At 42.4% G+C, this 27,253-nt stretch overlaps 1 protein-coding gene across 1 annotated transcript; it reads left to right on the forward strand.

Moving 5' to 3' along the window:
* The first annotated feature begins 6 nt into the window (after window positions 1-6).
* RDH10 (retinol dehydrogenase 10) lies at window positions 7-26,891 on the forward strand. Its single transcript, XM_046641980.1, has 6 exons — window positions 7-488; window positions 2,144-2,379; window positions 21,563-21,661; window positions 22,824-22,969; window positions 24,572-24,703; window positions 24,814-26,891. Exons 1-6 carry the CDS (start codon window positions 200-202, stop codon window positions 24,935-24,937), a joined length of 1,026 nt encoding a protein of 341 aa, XP_046497936.1. The 5' UTR covers window positions 7-199; the 3' UTR covers window positions 24,938-26,891.
* The last annotated feature ends 362 nt before the right edge of the window (window positions 26,892-27,253 follow it).

The following is a 27,253-nucleotide window of genomic DNA, read 5'->3' on the forward strand; positions in this document are numbered from 1 at the left end:
GCGCCGAGCCCGGGCGGGAGTGGCCCGCGCGAGCGGGGAGCGGCGCCGCGCACTCCAGCCCGGCGGGCACCTCGGGGGCGGGCGCGGGGCGCAGCCTTCTCGTCCCGGCCGCTCGGACCAGCTCCCGGGGCTGGGAGCCGGGCTGCCCGGCGCGGGGTGGGCGCGGGCGCTGGGCTCGTGCGGGGTTCGGGGCGTCGCGATGAACATCGTGGTGGAGTTCTTCGTGGTCACTTTCAAAGTGCTCTGGGCCTTCGTGCTGGCCGCGGCGCGCTGGCTCGTGCGGCCCAAGGAGAAGAGCGTGGCGGGCCAGGTGTGCCTCATCACCGGCGCCGGCAGCGGCCTGGGCCGCCTCTTCGCGCTCGAGTTCGCCCGGCGCCGGGCGCTGCTGGTGCTCTGGGACATCAACACTCAGAGCAACGAGGAGACGGCGGGCATGGTGCGCCACATCTACCGCGACCTGGAGGCGGCCGACGCCGCGGCGCTGCAAGGTAACTCGGACCTGCGCCCGAGCATTGTTGGGTCAAGCCTCGCCCCACTCCCGCGCGCCCCCCCCGCCCCGGGGCCCCGAAACCCCACTGTCACGGTCAGCCCCGCTCTGCAGGAAGAGAACAAGCCCCCCGCCCCCACCCTGCGGTCTCCTGCGGGTGGAATTTGCCCCCTGATAAAGGAACACGGTCACCTCCGTGTTAGGAGGGCAAAGTGTGCGAAACCCTAGTCAAAACGGGGCTCCTGTCTCTTTGGGGACAAATGTCGCGTTTCCTAAGCCCTCTGAGGATAGGGAAGCAGAGGGAACTTGGTACCACTGGTTTGAATCCTAAAGCAATGCCTCCCTCGCGTTGGCGGTGGGCAACTCCAGTGCCTTTGGGAAGTTGTTCTCAGACTCAACTGATGCGCCTCTGTATGTTACTGTGGTCTGAACCGCTTAGACGAGGGCAGCATTGATGATTTCACTCTAAGTTCAGCCACGAGAAAATAATTACATTGTGTCACCAGCGATAAGTAAGTGCTTTGGTTACCTACTGGCCTCATTGAAAGATGCCCTGCCTCTTAAGGGGAAGCGCTTGAAGGATTTAAGACGCATTGTAAATTTATTTCACTTTTTTGATAACCTCAGGAAATCTGTATTTCTGTATATTTATTAACTAACCTGAATGTGAGTTAGTCAATTTGAATCTTTTATTTTATGGACAAATCAGAGACCATAAGTATTGGTCCGGGAAATTGGTGATGGCTCTTGCTGTTCGACAGAATTTTTCATTTGCAGGGAAAACATTGAACTATATCGAGAAGATAATAATGGGCACTGGGCCTCCCCGGTATTGATGATTTGTCACCAAAACTATTGGCACCTGCCTTTTAGGTCACAAAATCAAAGGTCAAACATGTTACATTTTCACCAGTGGTGTGGAGGGGTAGCAAATACAGATTTTTGTGCTCCCTGCCCAAACCAAAACAATAAAGGTATTTGAAAACCAGGGAAGAGCTTTTGGTTTTTAAATTGCCATCCTTTGTGGTAAAATGGCATATTTACCTGTGAACTTGGTTTACGTGCGGGTGCTTCTTAGGCGAGTTCAGCTACTCCCGTTGGAACAAACCAGTGACCTCCACTTTTTCACGAGGACCTTTAGGCTCATTTCTTGGCTTTGAGTGAATTCAGATTATTAAGTACAGTCCTGATTTGTGAGCCTTGAGGAGACTTTCCCTTTTGAGGCTCCTCATACTGAAGACTAAGAGCTGCTTCTGACCACTGTTCCCCCCAAAAGAAGAGTGTGTAGTGTGTGTGTTTGGGAGGAAGGAGTGTTACTCTCTGGGCCGGGATCAGTTCTTTCCAGGTGTCTTTAGCTCCAGGAAGCTGATCCCATGAGGTCTGACTCGTATTGGGCTTGTCACAATTACATGATTTTCCCCTCAGCAAAGTTATCCAGTAAATTGCTGTAATTCCCAAAGACTTTGGGGGTAGGAAGGCAGCTGTAAGTTCAGTCACTGGCAGCTCTTACCATGTTAGAAATCTGAAACTCACTGTAGTATTTTTGTTTTGTGTGATCTTTGTCCTACTGATTGCCATGTGACTCACATTTTGCACCATCCCCCCCCCCCTTTCTCTGTCCCATTTTTTTCCCTTCATCTGGACTTCTGAGGACAGCTGGAAATGGTGAGGAAGAAATTCTCCCCCACTGTAACTTGCAGGTTTTTACCTATACCTGTGATGTGGGGAAGAGGGAAAATGTCTACCTGACGGCTGAAAGGGTCCGCAAGGAGGTTGGCGAGGTCTCAGTCCTGGTCAATAATGCCGGCGTGGTCTCTGGGCATCACCTTCTGGAATGTCCTGATGAGCTCATTGAGAGAACCATGATGGTCAATTGCCACGCACACTTCTGGGTAAATATAAACATCCTTATTTTCATTACTGGGCTCTCCTCAGTGAGACTGTGGGGAAGGAGGGAGACGTGGGGACCAGCCTGAAAGCCACCTGCACTCTCTCACCAGAGCTTCCTTCTAACTTGCCGTTCTCCCACAGTGAATGACAGTGTGTGCCGATTACTATGAAATAGTTGTTTTCTTTTATTCTCCCCAATTCAGTATTTCTTGAGACGGTAGAGGACTGAACATTTTGAACTAGTTTGAAAGATTGCCATAAAAATAACAAGAGGGAGCATAAAACCCTGGGTTTGTTTATTTTACTTTCTGTCGAGTTTGTAAAACATTGGTTCATATGAATTCCTAAAGTCAGAGTTTAGGCTTCCAAATTACTGCTCGGTCACATTTTGGAAAGTGCCAGAGATTCTGAGATCAGCATTTGTGGTCCACTGGGAGTGGTCAGGCCACCCTGGCAGTCAGTTAACATCCATGGGCTATCCACAGGGTCTGTGGCCTTGTCCTGTGAGATTTATCTGAGAACTTTCTCAGCTTAGAAGATGCCTCTCTCAGGAAGACAGAAGTCACCCTGATAGGATCACAGAGTCACCGTATGGGGGCAGGGGCATATCAGCTTCTAACCATCAGAGCTACTGCAGCATCTGAGGATGAGAGGAGAGGACCTTTTACTGCTCTAGGGACAAAAGTAACCCTAGTTTTTCAACCGAATTTATCTTCGGTCAGGTAGGTGTGAAGCTCTCCCCTATAACTGTATCCTGTTGACACACTTTATGCTTTCCTCCCTCCATGGTATTTCCTCTTTATTTTTGTAGACAGGATCCAATAAAGAAAGGGTAAGGAGATAGGCACTGGGTTTTTTTCCATAGGCGGATTAACCTTCTAATAGGACACAACAAAGAATTGTTTTTCCTAAATAGGTCACATTAAACCTCATTAATTTTTTAGCAACTGCTTAAAAACTTAATCTGGCTTTAGAAGTGCTTATTCAAAGGTTGCTCCTTGAACGTCAAACCACTTCTCTGATCCTGGAAGAAGCTTATTTTTGTCTTATTTTTAAACATGAACTTTATTTAACTCATTTCCAAACCTCTAGAAATGAGCATATAAATGATGTGCACTAACTCATCTATGTTTTAAATGAGTAAGAAGATTACCAAGTACAGTTTGGGGGAATTTAAGTGTGGTTGGGGGGGGTGTGTGTGTGTGTTGCGTGCAGTGGAGGTGGGGAACAGTAAAAGTCCTTGCTGCCACGGGGTCCACAAGACCAGGTAGCAGGTAACAAAAGAGTGGATCAGGTAAGTGAAGGCCAGTACAACTGAATAAACTTGACAATATGGTTTACCAAGAATCTCGTGTCTGTAGTTCTGAGTAAAACAACCAACCACTATTTGAAATAAAAGACAGACATAAATTGCAGGTGGACTGTAGTTTTCATATTTGAAGAATGGTAAGAAAGAAGCTGCCGTAGAAACTCTATTTCATTTCTGTCAACTTCTCATCCTTAAATAGATATTTTGTTTAGCTTTGAAAATGCACATCAGTTGATAAACTGTACCTCTAACATTAGGCTACTTCCTAAACTAACTTTCTGAGACAACTGAGTCAAATCTCCAACAGAAAAATTATTGTGGAACTGAATCTGTATTCCAAGGAAGAAAGTATCACCTTCCCACAGTCCTTACTTTGCCTTGAGATGTTGCTTAACTACACAATTTAGGGAGTTCTTGGAAGCCTTGACAGTAATGACGTCACTTCTTATTAAAATATGGGAGGCTCCTGAATTCTCCAGCTGTTTTTCCCCTAAGCATCTAAACTTAAGAATTTATTTTCAATATTGAGTCAGAAAATTCATTTTAGAGTTGGAATTTCTGACTTCTTGCCGAGACTTATAAACCTTTTAAGAAGTCAAGATCTAGCAACTAAAATTTAAAAGAAGACTTGCTATAATTTTCACAGTGATTTTTGGGGAGAGGAGGTGGTGGTTTAAATGGTATAAGAGCCACCTGAATTTGGCTTCCCTTCCAGTAGCCCTCTTAGGCAAAAATGTTCGTGGTAGCTGTTCAAAGATGTATTGGCGTGTGCCGTTTTCCTTCCAGAAAAAATAACCAGTGTGTCTAGGCAGGGAAGGAAGTTGCCCCATACATTTTAAAATGTAGATCAGCTGAGCAAAGACTTGTTCAGTCATTTGAACAGATCATCTCGGCCAGACTTTTAAGTAGCAGCTCATGTCTGTTTTCATAAAATAAGAAGTAGTATGTTGCTCCTGACCCAGAGTTAGAGTTGTACGCAGTGAAATAGAAAACCGTGTGGACTCCCACTGGAAGGATGTGGGTGCTCCTGCTTCCAAACCATTCCTCATGCTATTCCCTGTGCCTTAAAGGCCCTGTTCCTCCACTCTGTATACCTTTTGAGGCCTAGGTCAAATTATTAATATAACCTTTCCTCCCCACTCCAGCCCTTTTCTGGTTTGTTGCATATTAGAGCTGCAAGGATCCTTAGAGATGATCTTGTCCAGCCACTTGCTTTCTGATGAAGCTGCAGTTACATGACTTATCTAAGGCTTTTTCTCTTCTTTCTGTTAATCTCTTGCAGCATGTATTGCCCCTCTGATCCTTTGGTGCATAGTATGTGTTCTTTGGTGTAACTTTTTACACATTGTGCTTTGAAATCCCCAAGTAGATAGCAAGCTGTCTGAAGGCAGCTTGTTATATACATCTGTTTATTTTCCCTGCCTGGAACAGAGCTCTACGCCTCAGCCACTCAATAAATGTTTGATAATACAGGCTAGGCTTCTGCTTAAATATTTAGGAGATAACCTATTCAGAGAATGCTCACATGGGTCTGTCTTCTGGAGTTTCAGAAGGTAGGCATTATGTTGGACTAATTCGAGCTGTGTAAGATTGATGGGATTCCAAAATGGGTCTGGCTCACATTCGTTATTGTTTGTATGTCCTTTTGTTTTCCTACACAACTTTTCCATTCTCCCAGCCCCACCTGTATGCTCAGTTTTACTATGGCATATTAATTCTGCTCATTGGTGCAAGGCCAGCAGCTTTGAGAAGGCTTGTATTGATATGCCAGTTTGAATCAAGCTTGAAATTGCATGTTTGGCCACCATTCATATTTCCCAATGACCAGGCCTCAAGGAGAGGATTCCTATTGCAATTCCTTCCTTGGCTTCCTAATCTCATGCTATTTCCTTACACGTTGGAAGTTTTTACAATACTTGGCGTTATTCTGCACAGCCCTCCAGTCTGCTGTGACACTTCATCTTTCAGCATTCTTCTACCACCAGCAGCTCTCCTAGGAACCTCCTCTTGGTCACCAGTCAAGAAGTGATAGATTTGGGGTAAGTTCTAGTCAGGATAATTTGTCGTGCAACGTTCACAGTTAGGACAAGACCATGAAGAACGTATGCAATACAGTGCTCTTGAACTTTGGCATAATCATAAAACCATTCACTTAGGCTCTGTCTGTATCTCAGTGAGATGTAAAAGCTTGAAAATACCTCTCTAGGCTCCTTTGAAATATGGAAAGTTGGCCTCCATACAGGAAATGCAAACCCCTGTTTTCCCCAAAATATTAATATTGCTTCACTTGTGTTTAAGAGGAGTGGAATCTTAGCCATTTCTAAAACACAAAGTTTATCTGTAGATCCTTTTTTACCAAAGAGCTGAATTTGGCCCTTACATGTGAGCAGCAGATTGATCCCTGATTAACCAAAAGGGGGAAGCAAAAGCACTGAACTCCAGGCCTTTTGTGTTCTGAAGGAATTCTGCATGGTAAAGGACTGAATCTGTCGAATAGCTAGTCGGTAATTTACTTCTATTGATACGGTAGTCAGACAAGATAATTGGTAGTTAATTAATAGACCACTTAACTTAAAAGGTTTCACAGTTTTAAAATACTAATTACTGAATTAGGCATTTATCTATATCTAAATGTCTAAAGTCTATTTAGTTAAAATCCATCCAGGAAAAGTAAAAGCCCACCAGCTAGATCTGAGTAATGTAGCACTTACCGACATTAGTGCTTTGGTTGTGCCTAATATCTCATGAAGGGTCTCTAATCATTAATGTTTAAGTTCTTATGTGATTTACTAGTTTTTCATTTCAAATACTCTGTTCTCCGGTTAGAGAAACCTAGTTTTGTTCAAGGCCTCTTAGATTTAGAATTTTTTAAAAAAATAATAAAAATGAAAATCTCTGAAGTATTCATATAAAACTATTTTGGCCAATACTTCCTCCTCCAAACCATGATATTAAGAATTGTTAGACTAAATATATTTTATAGGGTATTGTTTTTCCCGTTTTTAAAGACAGCTACTGAAAACTTGGAATTCGTGGCCTAATTTTACATCTGTCCTCGATCTGCTTTCTGTTTTAAATAATATGCATAAAAATCAAATGTTTCAGCATTAGAAATAAAGACTTTATGTCTTGAACTGAACTGTAAATTAATATGGGGTAAGATATTTTATCTTATTGATTCTTGTAGTCACGGTTAAAAACTGAGTAAAACATCTCTTTAGATGGCAACTGCTTGGCCCCCTGGGACTGTGTACCTAGCAGGGTCATTGCAGAGGCTTCTTTCCTAACACAAGATAAGAGCACGTGTTCCTTAAACTTTGAGTTTCTATATTTGATGTATTACATGCTGGGCCCAAATCTGTTCCTACTCGAAATCCACATCTGTGACATGATAAAATGTCACTTTACATAATTGATATGAGCAGGGAACCGTCCTATAAAAATCTTCCCGACATCTTTGATGTGTGTTCGAATCTGTGTCTGGTTATCTCAGTTGCTTAGCAAATATTGCTCAGTAACCGATGTTGTCCTAAAAACTAGCAGTGTTCCCGTCATTGCCAAGTCCAGTATGCGGCTTACTCTCTCTGCAGAATGTGACCCTGTTGACCAGCTCTTTGAAACCCCAGTGCTTTAGCTTCCTTTATAAGCCCGCTTTCTCCTGCGTCTCTTCCTGTCTTCGCCGTCCTCTTAGCCTCTCTGCCTTCAAAATGTAGTGACCCTGTAATATTGCGTCCTCCAGCCTCTTCTCACTGTGCACCTCTCGCTGGGTAACCTGTGATTTCTAAGACAGTTGCCAAGTTCACACAACTCTCTTGGCTATTCCACATATTCCCTAGAATCATCAAGTCTTAAAACTGAACTAACTCCTTGTTGGCCCCTTCTCGAATTCCCTGGTGTGGCCAGTACCAGGCTTGGAAGGGGCAGCGGTGTCTTTCCTTCTCCATCCTGCACACGCTCACGGGTCCCCCAGTCCTGACTGTTCTGTTGCACCATGGGCTTTGATCCCCTCCTTTCCAGTCCTGTCTCCTCTCTTGTACTTCCAGCGCCTCTTGCCTGGACTCTGGAAAGCGTCTCCAAACTTCTTTCCCTGTTTCCAGCCTTTGCTCTCCAACCTGGGGTTGTCTAAGCAGACTTGAGTTTGTTACAGGCCTGCTTAAAGATGATGCTGACTAGAACCTGCTCCAAACCCTTGCATGACCATATTGTTCACAGCGTGAGGCCCAGGCTCGTTAGCATGGCAGCTGATTTCCACCCGCCTTCAAGCTCCTCACCTGTCATGACCCCTGGTGTATCCCAAACTCCAGGCAGGCTGGACACCTCACTGTGCTCTGAAGGAGCCCCGCACACTCAGCTCTTCTGCCATTTGAGTCTGTCTTACTGGGAGGCAAAAGAAGTCCAAGAGTGGAGACAAAATGTGTCACTAGCCCTGAGAAAGAAGAACAAACACATGCCCCAAATCGTCATATTGACTTAATAGTATCTTTCGATATTAAGGGGGCAGTTCTTGTAGAACGGTCTCAAATTCCTGGTTCAAGGAATGGCCCTCTCTCATTTGATTTTATGCTGTTTATCTCGATTTCTGGAAGCAAAGTTGGTATTTGATCTTTTCTCCCTCATTATTTCTCCCTCATATACATCCAGGGCTTTATCCATTATCTGCCCAAGTAGAAATTAATCTATAAGACGTGTCAAAGTGGAAGCATTCTTTAACCTGTGCTGATGCTAACACATTGGATGACTTTTTCAACAAGACTGAATGGAGAGTGCCCCGCAGTCCTTAGCCAGTCATGCAGGGTTGGGTCACTGGGGCCTAAAGAGCGACCAACCCTATGGCTAGATGCTTCACTGCTCAGTCTCTCAATTTATTCTCTTCTTTGAAGTTTGTTTTACCCTAATCATTTTTCAGACTTTAAAGATCTTTGCCAAATTCTAGCGAATTGACTTTAAGTATCTTGAATATATCTCAGATATGGCAGTCAGAAAATTCCTTTCAAGCAGCTTAATTACCTCACTTGGGAATTAGAATAATTTTTTTAAGTAGGAAACCCCTTTTTATTATTTAAGGTTTTTTTCTTGAGTTAAGGAATATTAATAGCAAATCCATCTAAAATTTCTGTTCTAGTTCTTTCAGAAACTAAAATTAAGCCTCTTTCAATTATGGTAAGTAGCCAATTTGCCTCTGTCTGTCTAATCCAGATAGCTGCTTCTATGGGTGGAGGTATAGACGACATATTTTGCTAGCTTGCTTGTTTTGGAATGCTCAGTTGAATGATTGGGGAAGACCTGTGACTATGGTGCAGTTAGAGCCACCGGACCTGGAAAAGTCCATTCAAGCCTGTGTGAAGTCCTAAACACCCAGGATGTTTTTGGACCCCCAAATTGTACTATGCTGAAGTTCCACTAGGGGGCGTACTGGCTGGGTGGATTTGTAGCTTATTTCCTTCTACACACACAACCAATAATTTTCCCAAGATAAAGGGCCTTTTGTAGCTAATCTTTGGAGTATGACAAACTCTGATAGTCCTTAAGAAATAGGGAACTATTCTTGCCTCAACTCATGGATTACATCCAATGTTTTGAGCCTGTAACTCCAGGGATCAGATTAAAATGTGTTAATCTCTCTTGGTTTAATTAGTGATTTCTTATCTCAGAAGTTACTTATAGTAACTAGCTATTCAAAGAATTAACCCCTTCTAGTTTCTATTAACTGACCTAAAAACTCCTTTTAAGCTGAGACCCCTGGTAAGCATAACTGGAAAGTAACTCAGGATGGAGTCTTTTCATTCTTTGAAAATATATAGTAGACAGGTAAAGCATACAGCTGGTCCCCATCACAGGGCAGCCTTAGAGAACTTGCCTGTACTGTGACCCAACACTGTGTTAGGATACCACTGTTCGGAGGAAACGGTGTCAGAGCGTGGCCTTAGGATATAATCACCTTTACCATGATACACCTGGCCAGCCAGTTCCAGTCACCTGGCTCTCTGGGGTTATGGAGGCTTACACCATCTCTGCACTGGAGCAGACGCCTTTCAACAGAAGGAATGCTAGCATCTTTTACTTGATCTTACCCAGCATGGCCCATTCTTGAATTCCTTTTTCTTTTTTACTTTATTTGTCAATTCTGTTAAAACTCAAGTTCACACCTGTCAGAGACCATTTTCCTAAATGCTCTGAAACTAAAATTAAGTGAACCATGGGGAAAAAATTGAATATCCTCTCATGATGATCATAAAACTTTCAACACTGCAGCAAATGCTGCTAGAATATTTAACAAGGAAGGGCAATTACTGCCACAACCTTGAGTGCTGTCAAATTAGCCCAACTGACAAGCCACTTACAGTGAATTCACATTTGGAAACAAAACATTGCTTGGTCTGTGAAACTCTCAAAGATTACACAAAGATGTGTGAGAGGTGGCAACGGTGTTAGCATCTCGAACATTAGTGTCTTTTGGTTTGGGGAAACCAGAGTGTTTCTCTCTCATTTGCTGCTTGCATAAAATGTGGATTTCTTGCCTTGCCTTCTAATAGCTTAGGCACTGGAATTTTTGAATATTAACATGGTTCAGCGTCTTAGTGTTATTCTAAACAATGGGGCTCAAAAACCGCTTCCCAAATCAGTGTAACCAGGAAAATATTTGTGGTGTAACTTATGTAAGCACATGGGTATTTTGAGGACAAGTGAAACTTAAAATGCAAAGCCTGAATTTTCCCACCTGCAAATTGTGATTAACATACTGCCCCCTACTGATTTCTCAAGGATTTTTTTTAAACGGAACAGTTCTACAATCTGTTGGGAAAGAGAAACATCAGGTCTAATGAATTCCTTTAAAGTAGTTCTGTACTGACTTGTAGTATTTTTACGTTTGCTGGACTCCTCTCCATCGAGCGTTGTAGTTTCTATTTATATTTTAAAATAGTTGTTTTCTGCTCTAGTGAGACAGAACTAAAGAAAAGATCAGAAAAGAAGCATTGTTGGAAAGTGTTTTTGTTGTAGTTTCCCAGCATTATCTAGAATTCTGGATGAAAGGGGGCGGCAGCTGCTTAGCAATATGTTTTTAAGGCTTCTTGCAGTGGTCAGGTACTGCGTTTCTGCGGGAAGTGTGGTCTGGCGCTGCGTGGAGGGCAGCCTGCGAGCCATACATAGTAAGAACCGGGAACTGCAGGAACTTGAAGAAACAACAGAACCAAAAATAGATAGCACTTGTAACCAAAATAGCCTATAAATAGATGCTTAATGAGCCTGTGTGCGTTTACTGTACTTTTATATAGCAATTAAATGTTACAGAGCCCTTTCGTAAACACTCTTCTCTCATCTGAGCCTCAGAGCAACTCTGAATTAAGTAGAGCCATTATCCCCATTTTTATGGATGAGGAAAAAAACCCAGAGAGGTTATGGGACTTGCCTAAGGTCATCACTGGGGAAGGAAGACATCAGGAGCCAGACCCTCGTCCTGGGGCTTTAGTTTAGAACCCCTACACATACTTACCTGGGCTACGTGTTCAAAGCTGCTAGCAGATTTTCCTGTGAGTCATTTATGTTTGCCCTGTGGTGTAATGTAAGAATCCAACTTCAAATGTTGATTTTTTTTTTTATTAGCATGGTTAGTTTAGCAATGACTAATTAACCCTAGCTTAATATCCCCGGAAAGTTTGCTCCATAAATTAGACAAGCATGTAAAATTCTAGACTAAAGAACCAATACCACACTAGAATTTGATTACCAAAGCCTGATTCGTGTGTTCTGGGGTGCCTCTTCCGTAATTCTCCGTGGTCCGTGTCTGACGTGGGTGCTTCACTGAGAATAGTGGGGGACAGCCTTGGTCACTGGGCTTCCTTCCTCCTCTTCCTGATTTGCCTGTCAGCGTTGACAAACTGGACACGAAAAGTGGTGAGTGAAAAGGGCTCTTCCAGAAGGACTGGCCGGACAAAGTTCCATGAATGCTTGGTAGCCAAATGTCAGTAACAGTGTAGTTTTAGTTTAGTTTGTTTGTCTTTTAAGCTTATCTCCTGGAAAAGTAAAAACCTTTATTGTGTTACATAATAATCTTGTGGGATCAGAATTCCAGATAACTCCATAAGATTTGCCTTTGAAAATGCTAATAACGGATTTTTAAAATTGTGCTGTGTTGGCCGGCTGATGGTGTCCAAACTTAGGGCCCAAGCATCTGATTCTTAAAGGGGTAATTTTTTCCTAGGTAAGATTTTCTCACAGGCTTACCAAAGCAAGAAAACAGAAAGGTAAATGTGGAAAATGGGAAAGGTAAATGCTGAGGCAAAAAGGGTTGAAATCCCTTGTCTTCAAAACTAAGCCTTCAGAGCCTCTGTGGATGAGGAGTAAGGATGGTGAAGTCCTCAAGACCTCTTCCTGAGAGCTCGTTCTAACCAGGATGGGGCTTCTTAGTCCACCGGGCCTGCTGGAACAGAACACCACAGACTGGGGGCTTATAAACAACAGATTTATTTCTCACAGTTCTGGAGGCTGGACGGCCAAGATTAAGGGTCAGCAGATTTGGCGTCTGGTGAGGACTGTCTCTTCATTGAACCTCACAGGGTAGGCGGGGTGAGGGAGCTCTCTGAGGCCTCTATTATAAGGGCACTAATCCCTTTCATGGGGGCTCCACCCTCACGACCTAACCACCTCCTAAAGACTCCATCTCCTAACTCTATCACATTGGGCATTCGGTTTCAACATGAATTTGGGGGGACACAAGCATTCAAACCACAGCAGAAGAGCATGCTGGTGCTAAAAATCGTACAGTCTGTAAACTCCCATCGTCGTCCATGCGAAGCTCTGGGGCGTCTTGACATTCGGCCTTTATCTGATAAGCTTTGTTGGGGGAAGAGTTTGGGAGTGGAGAATGGGGCTTCCCAACCCCTAATATCCTGGGTCAAAGCACACCAGCGGGAGAGGGGGTGGGGAACTGTTAGTCTGCCTAGTTTGCTGAATTTCTAGGAGAAGCTGATCTGAAGCCCCTTAAGGTTCGGAGTAGACAGATTGCTGGGCTCACGCTCAAAGCTTATGTTCAGCCTGTGGTCCGGAGTGGCAGCAACAGCATCACCCGACCGCTGCACCTTAGAAAAGCAAGCTCTCAGGCCCCTCCCAGACCTACTGGATCAGAATCCGCATTTGATTCGGATCCCGGGTGATTCTCATGCACATCAAAGTTTAAGGAGGAACTGTTCTTGAATACTTATTTTCCTTCTCACTTTCTCAATATTCTCCTTCACCCTGCCTTTTTTTTTTTTTTTTCCCTGAGCTAATCAGCTGTTTAGGAATCTTGTAGACCAGGAAAATGCCAGACAACTCACCCCGGGGTCCACTCTAGTCTAGGTTTATTGTTTTGATTTGAATTCCGGTGCAGTGTCTGAAAGGAAGAGTCTGGGTGCCCTCCTGCTCACTATTCCCCTTGGTCACTGCGGCCAGGATGGAGTTCCCAAAGCTCTGAGCATCATGGCACAAAGTCGAGGCGATGCCTTGAAGAGATCCATTCTTCCTGCCCAGGAAGTACACTGCAGAGGGAGGGGACCCTGCCTGCTGTGCCGCCCTCCTCCCCTGCTGGCCTCTGGCATGTTCTAGGCATTATTATCCTTCCAAGGTATTTCTTAATTTATAGTGGAGTGGTGGTTTGATGGTATTGACATATAAACTAAAAGTGATGGGCATTTGAGCCCAAATTTAAGTTGTGATTTTTTTTTAAAGCCCAGATTGTCTTCCAAACCTAAAAAAATGTCACTACAATATGAGAAGTAGACCTTAGAAAAAAATCATCACTGGTCTATATGGAACTTGATCTGCTAATGTGCATGTTCCTTCTAGAGAGTGGGTCTCATGGGGGCCATTTCCCCCTCAGGGGCATTTGGCAACATCTGAAAGACATTCTTGCCTGTCGGAACTGGTGGGTTTGTTACTGGCATCTAGTGGTTAGAGGCCAGGGATCCTGCAATGCACACGGCAGCCCTCCCACGACATGAAATTACCCAGCCCAGAATGTCAGTGGTGCTGAGACTGAGATGCTCTGTTCTAGAACACTATTCTCAAACTTGGCTACATCCTGGAGTCACCTGGGGTGTCTCCTGATGCCCAGATCCCTCCCTGGTGTAATTGGCCTGGGATGTGGCCTGAGCACCAGTGCTGAAACCTCCCCTGGGTGATTCCAGTGTGTAGCAAAGTTTGAGGACTGCTGATTTATAGAAAAGTGGCTTAAATTTCTTTAAAAGCTTCACAAATGCCTCACACATATTGGTACCTCATAGACCCTCATCTACAGTGAGTAAATTTTAAGTTGTTATAGTGTGTGCTTAAGAATAAAATAAGTTTTCAGGAGTAACCTCTTGATTATATTTAAGTTTTATTTAGGCAAAGATTTTAATTTTTTTAAAGACTCCACAGTAAGCAAAGTAGAAAGCAGGGAAGAATTTGAACTATTTACACACATGAAATATAAGGGGTGACGGAGGGTAATGATGGGGACATCACTGGGCTGGGCTGTGGGAACCAGGGCGAAGGAGTCTGCCCCTTCAGATGGCCTGAGCAGCGGCTGAGCTCGACAGTACGCGTTTCTACCTCGTGGAGGTGCTTATTGGTCACTAGAGCGGAACTGAAGCCTATGCTGTTTGGAAGGTCCGTCTTTATTACATTTTCTGAGATGTGATTTGAGTTTGGGGCAAAGCAAAGGGATTAATGACAACCTGTTGTTGAGGGGACTATTTGGCTGCAATTTTGTGAGTTTTTTCATTATTCCATAAAGAGTTATTAAATAGGAGGAGGGGCCTGAGCTTGAGGGAGATCACAGAACACTCCTTTGATCATCTAGGACTCAACCAGGGGGAGGGGCACGGAAAACAGCATTTCAGAAACTACGTTCAGCCTTCATTGTTTCTTTTAACACATTGAGCTTCCAAGGACTCCAGTAAAACACAGAAGAATGATGATTGTTTTGCAGATAATTTGTACTTTTTTTTCATAGAATGCATGAATTCAAGTTACATTATTTTCAAAGGCACAGGCATGACAACATATAAATGTTCAATGAATAGATATTTTTAGTGCTCACCAGATGCTGGCCACTGCGCTAATGGAGCTGATGCCTTACTGAGTCATTTACAAGAGTGTTATGCAAGTAATACCTCAGTGTTACGACTTGTATTTTGAACGCGTGATAAGAATTGAAGAAAGAATTATTGGATATAAGTGGTCATAATGTTTTGAGCCAAGAAACCTTGGAGATAGTTTGTGGACTCTAAAGGCCAGTGTACTTCCCAGACAGATTGAGTTTTCAGTCACCTCCTTTCTGGTATTTCTGCAAAGCAAACTAAAATGTAAGGGGATGTTGATATCTGAGTCTCTGCCTCGGGGTGGATTCATCTCATACTCTAACAGTGGGAAGGCGAGTTAATGAAGCATTAATTTTTGCTGAATAACTAATGGTGTCATCATCTAGGTGTTCATTTGAAGAGCCGAGCTCTTTTATTAGCTTCTTGGTTGCAGGGCAGCTGTAGGAGGATACTTGTGCATGTGTGTTAAGTATTAACTGCTGATGCCTCCAGATGTTAAACTAATCCCTGTAGCCTCAAAATAATAATAAAAAGGCTAGTAGGTGTGGCATTGGTATGAATTTGATGATTATGAGGTATTCTTTAGTCTCTCCTCTGTAGCTAAGAGAGAACATTGTGTGTCAATCTGATGGAGATCTTGACGAACATTGTTAGTCTGAGAGAGTAGTTCAGGCTTCAGTATCTTGAGGCTCCATTGCACAGTTTGTCAGGAGACCTTTCTCTCTCTACAAACACACCCAAATAGGAAAGAAAAAAAAAACCCTGCCATCCAATTATGTGAATTTCAGAATTTTTGCTGTCGACTGCAACTAAAATATTTAAAGTCAGTATATTGCTAACAAATATAGATTTAGGTTTTACTTCCTAATTGAAGATAATTTTGTAATGAAAAATTTCAAGTAACACTTTCTACAGTCAAAGTGAAATTTCTAAAGTTTGGAGGTCAGTATATATATTAAGCAGATATCTGTAAGTCTATAGAATTGAGAATATTTATTTAGCCGTATATTCCTTTCCCAGGTTATCTTGGGGGTATGTCACCATTTTTTTTAATCTTTGAACACACTGATGATTTATCCTGTTAACCTTTTTAAAACACAGTTCACTATATTTTCGGTGCCTTCAGTAGTGTGTACTGTTGAGTCATAGTTTTCCAGGAGCAGTGGCTGAATTTTCAGGGAAGAATGCCACCAGATGTCATTTTAGCCTTGTAAATAAGCAGTGTGTTCCTTTGTGATTCTGATGAAGATAAATTACTCTCCTAGCAACACAGACAGAAGCAGCACAACACCAGGAGAGCGGTGGAACCATTGGGAGGGTGCGTAACGACGTCCACTTGGGGAGCTTGTGTTCAGTGGAGTCTTGGTTGTTGTTTCTTTTTTTTTTTCAAATTATATATATTGCCGTTGTTTGGAGATCCTGAAAACCCTTAAACATACATCAGAAAACTGTCCTATATGTGTGCTGATGGTGTTAATCCTTTTCCCATTGTAGTCGGATTTATGGTCCTCTTTGGAAATGGAAGTCTCCTGTTTCTTGGACATTCAAATGAGAGAGAAACACTTCAAAATGAGTCTTTTAAAGAGATGCCTTTTCTTGAATTGACCATGGTACAGTCATGCAAACGCACAAAAATACAGCATGAGGCCTTTTCCTACTGTGAATTTTAACGTTGCTTTTCCCTTAGTCTTCGGTAACCTGAAATTGCTTACAAATATGGAAAACACATTCTGAGTGTTTTACCTATACCTTTAAAATGTCATCAATCTCGAAGTTTCAAAAGTCAGACTTTGCCGGATACCACATTTCTTCACATTCTCTTTTGTTTAACTTTAGGCTAATTTGTCCTGACAGTGCAGCTGCAGACTCTGCATTGCAGTCTGTCATTAAAAGCACCAAGAATGATCTGGAGGGTTGGAACTGTTGGAAGTTAATTTGGCGTAAACCTAACATTCAAAGATTTCTCGAGATATGACATGTCATGTCTATGTCCAGTCACACTTCTGTTTAAGAAGTTCTTGTTTATATTATAAATATGACCTTTACAGTTATCTTTCAGAGTGCACAGTGCTTTGAAGAGGAACCCTGAGGAGGTCTGGAGACAGTAGACTTGTTAAGCATGTTTCATAGGAATGTCAGTGTCCATTTGAATGTCCTCTTTCCCTTTTTTTTTTTCTTCTTTTTAGTCACGTAGCAGCCCTGTCAGCTGGTGGCAGATTGTGGTGTTAAGAGTCATGTGATAAAATTAATCACAGGTAATCAAAGGTCTATCGTTAACACTTTTTAGCCAGAGTCCATTATTAAGAGTTTTCTCTTTTGCAGGTAAGGTAACCCCAGGTCCCTTTGAACTCTAAATTCTCTCACTGAACATACCGATTGGTGTATACTGGTTACTGAGTTTGACACCCCCTCGATCAAGAGTCAGCCATATTTTCCTGATGGCGAGCTAGGTGTCCTCCTGTTTCTTAGACATTTGAATAAGAGGGCATAGCGATGGAGTGCCATTCTGTGACTTAGGTTAAGCATCTAGCTAACCTTGCCAACTACCGTTGGCACCAACTAACTCTGGTGACTGATCAAATGTACTTCCTTTACAGACCCCTTTACTAGTGGTAACTCCTGACCTAGATAGTCCATCCTTACAGTTAAGATACCACTGCAGTCCTGGCGTTCGGTGGGGAATCTGAGTCGCCCCTCTCAGATTCACCGATGGCAGCACACGCGTGAATTTATACTAAGCCATTGGAGCGTGCACTTCAGATTTGCCTCTGTGTTCTCCCAGCGACTCTTTGAGACAAAGTTAAAGATCACGAACCTTAGCTTGAACTGACTGGTGTCATGGCAACGGGCACTTCACCTTTTGCTGGTCCCCATCTCATACATGCTACAATATTTGTGCACATTAATAATTCATTACAAAGTGCCAGATTTCTTTGTGCTGTCAAACTGTGTCAAGGACAGAATATGCTGTGCTATCTCAGATGTCATCTACCAGACTGTTGAGGGCAAGAGTAATTAGAAAAGAAAACTAGTCGGGTTACTTGGGAAAATTCCTGAAAATGTGATGCTTTCTAGCCACCCATTTATTGCATTTTTCTTGTAAAAAACGGAATAGAATTAGCGTTGATCAAAGTTTATTTGGTAATGTGCCCCAGACATAAGGCAGGAGTTTGCTTGTGGAAATAACACACGAGCGGTAATTGCTTGACTCCATTCAGGCAGCAAAGGAAATGATTAACAGCCTAGTGCTCAGTCACGTGGATCAGGCTCCAGCCTGAACCCTGGAAATTCAGATTTGCAAAGAAACTTGAGTGGTCCTGATGGGAATGCCCTTATCTCAGCCTCGCCATTGCCCGGCACACAGTAGGAGCTGAGTGTCTGACACCAGCTTGGGGAGACAACCAGTCTGGGTTCCAAGGCTGACCGGGGCCTCGGATAGCTGACTTCATCTCCAGTTTCCTCAGCATCCTGCTTGTTGTTCTCCACGTTGTTAGGAATGGCGGTAGTAACTGTGGCATTAGACCTATAATTGGTGAGCCCTTCTAAATGAAGAGTATAGGCCTTTGTCTTAGAATGTAGAAATCGCAAGGAACATTGGATCTCATGTATACAGATGGCCAGAGTTGTCCCTGATTAGAGAGAGAAATCCCCTATTTTATATGAAGCTTTGGCCTGCCACTACCTTTTTTTTTTAAACTAACCCCTCCCTCTCAAAAGAAAGCTTCATATTAAAACAAGCAAATCTGTGTCACACTTCACTAGTTACTTAAAGGGAAGCATATTTCCCTGAAAAAATATGTTTACAACCCACAATTGGAAAAAAATTTTAGTCACATAGCCATATTTAGATTCTTTTGTTTCTCTTTTTATTTTTTCCTTTAAATACAAAACCAGTAGCTTTAACGTCCCTCCAGACTACTTGGGGCGGAAGTGGGGGGAGCAGACCCAAATCACAGTTTCAGAATATGCACCCTTTACCCTGCCTTTGAGAAGGATAAAGGAGAACTCTTTTATATTTGATGTACTGATTCAACACAGCTAAGTGCTGGTGAGTATAAATTCTCCTTAGAGACAGGAAGGGGACCAGCTCCCATTTTACCCATCATTGTTTGGCCAGATCTTAGTACAGCATCTGCATGTAATAGCTGTTCAAGAAATGCTTGTTGAATGAACAAGTTAACATTACCAGACTAATTTCAGGGGAAGGGGAGGGAACATTAATCATTTTCAGAACCTTGCAACAAATTAAACTTAAAAAACAGTTAGGAATTTGTTAATCTTCTGTCACCTACCTTGATATGGCGTGGGGATCTGGATTAGTCGTTTAACGCCTGCAGGCAGCAACATCACACACGATGCAGGGGATTCGTTAGAGCCAACCCGCTTGCTGTCTGTGTTCCTGGTCAGGGCCAGCTGCCAGCCAGAGTCAGAGTGGACGCGGGCCATGTGAACGAGCACAGTCAGCGATTCAGATTTGTCAGGCTACCAAGTAGCAAGTGCCTACTGGTATTCTATATTGTGTGTAATTTCTTAGGATTTAATATTGAGTCCTTCCACTTATGTAAGAACTTAAAAATAGGGCCTTCGTGTTAAATCTATCCCCGTTCTCCAAGACTAGGCAAACTTTTAATCCTTAGAAATGACCTCTGGATAACATCAAGACTAAACTTTATACTGTTTAGCTAATCTGGGGACAATTAATCATAACCAGATACTAAAAGGAGACTTACAGACTTGATTACTTAAGGATATGCTTTCTAGTCTAGATTGGAATATATAACCTGCTTTGTGGTGTTACTTTATTGCAATTCTGTGATATAATGGCCATATATAAGCTGTAAAGCCAAAAATTGGACCTATAATGACCTGAAGTACCAGGTCTTGCCTTTTTTGCCTATCAAGCAGACCAAGATAATAATTGCTGTCATAATTACCCTAACCATTCCCACTTACTACTGCAAGCAGATAAAACCAAGCTGAACTGTGTGTCTTACACCCAACAGGGTGCCAGGTTTCTGAAATACATGAGAAGTGTTGTTCACATCCTTCCTCCTCCTTCCTGTCACAGGGTAGTAGTTCCCCCTTAATAGTTGAAAGAGTAATCTACATCTCCCAGTTTAGTCTGGGGCAGCCAGACAAGTAAATATAAAATGATCAAAATTAAAACACCGTGAAACAGAATTATATGTTACGGTGAATGGTACCAACTATATGTCTTAAAGGAATATGGGCAAAGTCAGTGTGGGCTAGAATAATATTAGGTAAAGGCTTAACACCTTCCATAGAGAATTATTGGGAGACTCTGGTGACATGAGCACTTTGAAAAGCATAAGAGGCTATGTAAATATGTGATTAATATTGTACTTTGAATTACAGTCGCCCCTCGGTATCTGCGGGTGCAGAATCTGTAGATATGGAGGGCCAGCTGTATGTAGGAGAGTACTGGGGGTGGATTGTCAGAGAAGAGAAGAGCTCATGAGTAAAACGTTACAGGTGAGAAGTGTGACATAGGTAACAACAGTGAAGAGGCCCAGACAAATCACGTATGAATGGGGGGCAGGAGGTTGTGTGATGATCAGGACTCACACTGGGGAAGACCTTGGGATGCTTCACAAAGATGCATCTGGCAACTGTATGCATCCTGGATTGGAACGTGGAAAAACTTCAAAATTAATGGAATGACTGGTTTTGATCTTGTACATGCAGAAGATATCATAACAAATTAGATATTTATGCAAAAATTCAGTGATCTCTCAGCCAGGAAATCCTCTCAGAAGGGAATGCAACTGTTCTTTAAGTCCACTGTGTAGTGTTTGGGTTTTTTAACTTCATAAATCATGGGAAGCTGAGTTGGCAGTGGGATATAACTCAACAGTAGACAGATTGCTCTTTGCTGCTTTCTTTTAAGAAGCAGGTTATAAAACTGTTGGGAGCCTGGTAGAGTAGTTAATAGATCATCTTAAGTAATTTGAAGTAATTTTTTTTTAAAATATAGCCTTACATCTTGAAGGCAAGAGAGCTAGAGGGAAAAGAGAGTTTAGTGAATAAGAAACCAATGCCACCTCTGGGTCCACTGTCGCGGAACTTCTGCCACGTGCTCTGCTACCCTGAGTGGCCAGTCACCTGCCTCCTTGAGAAAGTCACTCCTCAGTAAACTCTGCAGTGGAGTGTGGTCGTTCAGAATGCTACAAGTTCTTGTCAGTGAAGAGTCAGCATCATGGCACATTTTTCATTAAAATGATTCTGTACTTTTGCCCTGTTTTTTGACATCCTAAAATACTTTGCCTCCTGTTAGTCCACTTTGGTGGTAAAGCTTTGGATGCTGGAATTTCTCTTCATTCTTGGGTCTTTTACTGTTTAGACATAGCCGTGTAAAATAAACAGTAGTACCAGACACCTAGTCCTGGGTAGGCTGGAGGTCCCTCACAGACCGTGAGATGGTTGTGCTAAAGTGTCATGAGCATGAAGAGATCTCTGACCTGGGAGAAGTTTAGATTAGCAGATAACTATCACTTGAAAGGTGATAAAGAGCCTTCTACTAATGGCTTTCTTTTCATCTCTGGACACTGTCCCCAAAAGCTCTTGTGTTACAGTCTTGTTGGTCACGGCTTATAATAGGCCTGCCATGCCAATGCTACGGTGGTAAGTTAACCAGACACTTAAAGGATCTTCTCTTTCTGATAAATGTAAAATATTTTTAAACAAATGGGGAAATGTAACATTACGTGGGCAAGATTTTGTTTCATGATCTTGGATTGGGTTTGAGATGAAACTCATAATGTCACTTCTAAAGCTGGAATCTTACTTTTCTTTCAGACCACTAAAGCTTTTCTTCCTACAATGCTGGAGATTAATCATGGCCACATTGTGACAGTTGCAAGTTCCTTGGGACTGTTCAGTACTGCTGGAGTTGAGGTTTGTCAAATATAAAACCTTCCCTTCATTGAGTCGGTCTGTCTCGTGACGAATACACAAAAACCCTGAGAAGAGTACCTGAGCCCGTACATGAGAGCCCACGAAGTGCTGTTCCTCTGTGCTCGTGGAGGAGTGTTCCAAGTAACCCAGGCCAGCTGTTAAAAGCCCGTAAAATCACTTACACTAGTCTGACAAAGCAGCAGCAGCAAGACAAGGACATGGGCCAGTCCTCAGCATGCCCCATCTTCTTTAGCAGTTCTGCTTGGTAACAGTGGGGAGGCACAGGGTCGAGAGTGAAACGTGGAGGGCAGTGACAGTGCCACGGGGAACAGATAAATGAGGCCAAAGGTTGACGTTCTGTTTTGGTCAACCTGCCAAAAGTGAGCTATCTTGTATTAGCTCATCGGATGAGATGGCACGGCAGATGTGAGGTGTCTGGCATTTTAAGTTTGTAGAACTGGGCTTAATCGAACCCTGTTCTTCCCCATATTCAAATTATAAGGCGTGTGTGTGGGTACGGTTCCTCACCGTTCGTCTTATGGGTGTCGGTAGCGTAAAATTGAAAACATCATCCCGGGCAAGTGCACAAAAGGACACAGAATGGCTTCTGCATTCTGCATTTCCATTCCTAAATTTGAAGTTGGGTGATAGGGAAGAACTTACTTTTTATACTGTGTGTCCTTAGGGTAAGTTCCAGTTTAGGTTTACAAGGTGTAGTTATCGTTTTCATTTTTACTTTACCCTAAAAAGAAAATCGGATCATAACGACTTATAACCTAAAGAAACTGGTTTTTCAGTCTCCTTTACTGAACAAGAGACCGTTTGTAAATTCTCCAGACACTTCAAAGTGAACCTCTCTCCATTTTTAACTTGAGCTTGTTAACTTTCATAGAATCCTTTGTGGTAACTTCCCAAAGTAATATGATACTTCGTTGATGTGGCAAAAAGTATTCATCTGTTTCTGCTGTTGCTTTGGAACTATTATTTCTGCACTGAACCACATCAGATAACTGTCCTTTAAAATGCTTTCCTTTCCTTTCCTTAGTCACCTGTAGCCATTTGTATCAACATGTAACCAGGGAAATGGGACCAGGGAAGCCCCGGTTTGGTCCAGCATCTGTGCACATCCTTAGTATTTCTCTTCTCCCTCCCTCTAACTCAGGATTACTGTGCCAGTAAATTTGGAGTCGTGGGTTTTCATGAATCCCTGAGCCATGAGTTAAAGGCTGCTGAAAAGGACGGAATTAAAACAACGTTGGTTTGCCCCTACCTTGTAGACACTGGCATGTTCAGAGGCTGCCGAATCAGGTCAGTGAGAATCTGTCTTATTACTGACAAAAACCTGTTTTAAAAGTAATCTTTCCATCCTGGGAGAATATGTGGGATTGGGTCTTCGAACATAGCCTTGTGCTTTAATAACTACCACTTCATGGTTAACCTATAGTTTTCATTGGTCAGGGTGTATAAAATTGAGCTGTATAAGACTGACGAGCGCGGGGCTGACCTTAGCTTGCAGAAGTCAATCTAGAAGCATCAGATGGGAAATGGCTCCCCTGCAGCTGCAAGGAGAAGACAGATACCCAGGATTTCCCGTAGAAGCTGCTTCTTTAGGAGTTATTCCCTTTCTTTAATATTAGTGTTAGTAAATATATGTGACTTTGGTTTGGATACAAAACAATGTCACTGTCACAGAAGAGTCACAGCCTTTCTGCTAAAAAGACCCTGCAGATTAGACTGCAGATTTGGAAGTTCCTTTTTTGCAGAGAGTGTACGTAGCTAGATTCACTCTGACAGAATGAAAGGAACCATTTAGATTTACTAAAAATGAAATAAAATACCCACACACTTTGAAAGGAGGCATGTGGGAATAGAAATGTCAAGTCGAATCTGACTTGAGCTGAGCAGAATAAACAAAACCGTGAATCATTAAGAGGATACTTGTGAAGACATGCTTGCTGTGAGATCTTTGCTTGGATGAATTTGAAAGGCAAGGGAAGATAACCAAACCAGTTCCCTGTTGGTCAGGCCATTCTTAACACATCCTGAACCTGACCAAGCCGTGAAGGAGGTGGAGGGTGATCTGAGTCATTCCAGTCTCAGGCGGGTGGCCTCCAGTCTGCACTAGGAGCAGACTCACTCTGCTTCTTTTCCCATGTGCACGTGCGTGGGTGTGTGTGCGCGTGTGCACACATGTGTGTGTATTGGTTTGTTTTTTCCCTCTTATGTACTTAGGAACCAGTTGCTGAGCATCTGAGGCGCCTGTTTCCTATGTAGCATCACAGCAGGGACCAAAAGCTGTGGTGGGACAATGAAAAGGGAAAGAAATAAATCACATTATTAGGTCATTTCACTGTGTAACTTAATGAATTCAGCTGAAGGTAGGATGTCTATATGCACTTCATTTCAGAGACCCCCTCAGAGAAAATACCTTGGCTTTCCTTAGTCAGGCATCCGGGAACGTCTGTAGCTGACTTTTATGTCACTCAGAAAGGGTAGATCAGTGTTCACACGCTGTCACTTTAACTACACTTAATACTAAAAGTTTGGCATCTTGTTTGGGTTTTTAGTGTTTGTTATGCCAAACACTCTCTCCTTTTTCTATTCAAAGAAAAAATTAGAAAAATAATTTGAAATACATTTGAAGGCATTTTACAGACATGACTTTCTCACTTCACAGAAAAGTAGACCGCTTTTGCTGTATTTTTTTTAAACATATTTCCCAGGCTGTGCAAATAAAATGTGTTCATAGTAGGAAAATTTGGAAAATACAGAAAGCACAATGAAGAAAACAAAATGGACCCAACATCCCGTCACTCACATAACGTCACTGTTAATGTTTTGACGTATATTTCCAGTCTTCCCTATTTTGCGTTCACTCTTAATTTCGTTTTTTGAATATATAACTTTCAGGAAAGAAATTGAGCCTTTTCTGCCCCCCCTGAAGCCCGATTACTGTGTGAAGCAGGCCATGAAGGCGATCCTCACTGACCAGCCCATGATCTGCACACCCCGCCTCATGTACATCGTGACTTTCATGAAGAGGTAACTGTGAGGGCTTCCCACATCCCTCGGCTCTTTCCCTGCCCGCCCCCACAACTTAAGTAACGTGAGATGTCTCACCTTGGCTAACGACCCTGGCTTTCCTTTTTCAGCATCCTCCCCTTTGAAGCGGTTGTGTGCATGTATCGGTTCCTAGGAGCGGACAAGTGTATGTACCCCTTTATTGCTCAGAGAAAACAAGCCACAAACAATAATGAAGCAAAAAATGGAATCTGAGGATCTTTTTTGTATGGAATATCATTTCTATCAGAAGACGATCAAGATGTTTCTGTCCGATCCACATCAGCATTACTGACATTCTCTGGATTTTAAATCCATGTTGAATTTTTTTTTATAATCAACTTTTAAAAAAATAAATAAAGTGTAAATTAACCCACTAGAGTACTGGGAAAATGTAATCAGCGAGAGTGGGCTTCAGTTGTTGCCAGCGGGGTCCTTTGTAGGCAGAAGCCTAACACCAGTCAGCTCTTGTAGACAAGCGCTGTGTGACATCTCCAGGCTACCATTTTTTTTTTCCTTTTTAACAAGCAGAAAGTCTAGAGATGGTAACTACAGTGTGTTTCACGTGTGTGGTTTTTCTTAATTCCCGTAGAGTTTATTAATTCTTGTAATTAAACTCTAGCCAATGGACACCCTTGCAATTTCAAGGACTGATAGTGCTATATTTTCTCATGGTTTCTAAGTTTCAGTTTTGCAAAGCCTGTGTGGCTTTTTCATGGTGTTTGTATGTACAGCTCTTTTAAAAAGGAATTTTGAAATCTCCATCATTTTGAAGTAGATGATGTTTGATTGCTACCGTAAAGGTGATCAGGTCTCTTTCTTAAAGTCATAATGGCTGACGTGTTAGCCGAATTTTAAATTTTCTCTCTGAAATCTTTCCGTAAGTATCCATTACTCTGGAGACCTAGTTATCTAAAAAGGATCATACATTTTTCTACCTATGAATTTTGCTGCATACAGAAAGTGCCCTTTCCTCAGGAAGTTGCTGTGTTTCATTTCTTTGGATGGACTTTTATCTAGAATACACAGCAGCTCTGCAAAGAAACAGTTTCTAAAAATGGGAACTTCTGCATTTTAAAAAGTCCCCATTTTTGTGCCAACTATGCTTAGTGAGGGGGGAAAATCATATACTATGGAGTACGTATGGAAGGGTGTAAAGATTCTTTGGGAAGTTTTATTCACATTGTAGAACAGCAAATGACATTTTTACAGTATTTTTTTGTAAAGCAAACTATTTTGTGCCTTGAATTTGGTAAATGTGTATTAGTGAAACGTTGTAAAAGTGAACTTCTACCTCTGTATCTAAATGTATACCATCCACATGTAAATTACTATAAACTATTATGTGATTGCTTTTTTTTAGAATGTCTTGTTTAAATAGCAACCAATGTTTAAGGCTATTAAAATAAGCCATCTTTTACTAATTAATTGGGAAGTTTTATAAAGGACTGATTAAATTTAAAGAATTAACTTACATGCAGCTGACCGTGTGATTATTAATCAGCAATGTCACAGGGAAAATCATTGTGTTCTTTTTTCCTCCATGCTACATCACACCTTAGTTAAAGAAAAACGCTTGAATTGGGATAGTGTTCAAGGACAGACATTAACAGCTTAGGGTGCCATACACTCAAATTTCCAATTTTTCCATCTACTTAGATTAGATACTTTATCAGGGGCTTATTTGTACTGAAAGTGGGAGAATAGAAAGCATCCCCTCACCTGTGTATTAGTTTGGCTGCACCACAGATCAGATCTGTGCTGTATCCTGTACAGGAAAGTCCTGGGTTGCTGCTAGTGTCCCCAAAGCTGGTACCCAGGAATAGCTTCCTTCTGACCAAGGCTGGGCCCATTATAGCAGTTGAGCCATTGGCTGCCTCTTAATTTTCAACTTTGCATTTAAAGAAGTGCTTTGAGGTAGTTCCTCCTAACAGTGTGGGCTGGAGACAGGTATTTGCAGTTTATTCAGGTCTGCCCCAAGCACGCTCAAACCATCCTAGAGAGATCTCTTCTACTTTAGCAACCCATTTATCCCTCTTAAGACTGAGGAAAGTCTCTTTACATTTAATTTTATTCTCATGTGTTGTAATTTAAACCTATTTCTATTTTTGCTTGTTATTGTCCTTATAAGGTTGTCCATCTCTAAGTTCAATAAACCTAATTCATTTAACTTTTTTGTAGAAGTCTTCAATTCCCATGTCCCAGCCTAGTTTACTTACTTATGTGGCTCTCCCTTGAATGTCGTCCGGCTTATCTTTCCCTTCTTTGGCTGTGGAGTTTGGAAGGGGGGGGAGTTAAAGCAGCTGTAGGACTGCAGGCTCCCTCCACATCGTACTTCTCCGTCCCAGTATCACGTTCTTCATATAGTGCCACACTGAGAGTGATTGTTGCTGTTTTCCCTAAATGTGAACTCTTCTGGGCAAGCCTACATACTTGTGTTGTCACTTAAGTAATTGCCAAGGTTACTTTTCTTGCTGGTTATTCATCTCCACCCCCACTCCACCTTGACATTAATGCTGACTTCGAATATGT

The sequence above is a fragment of the Equus quagga genome, chromosome 16, assembly GCF_021613505.1.
Source record: "Equus quagga isolate Etosha38 chromosome 16, UCLA_HA_Equagga_1.0, whole genome shotgun sequence".
Lineage (NCBI taxonomy): Eukaryota > Metazoa > Chordata > Mammalia > Perissodactyla > Equidae > Equus > Equus quagga.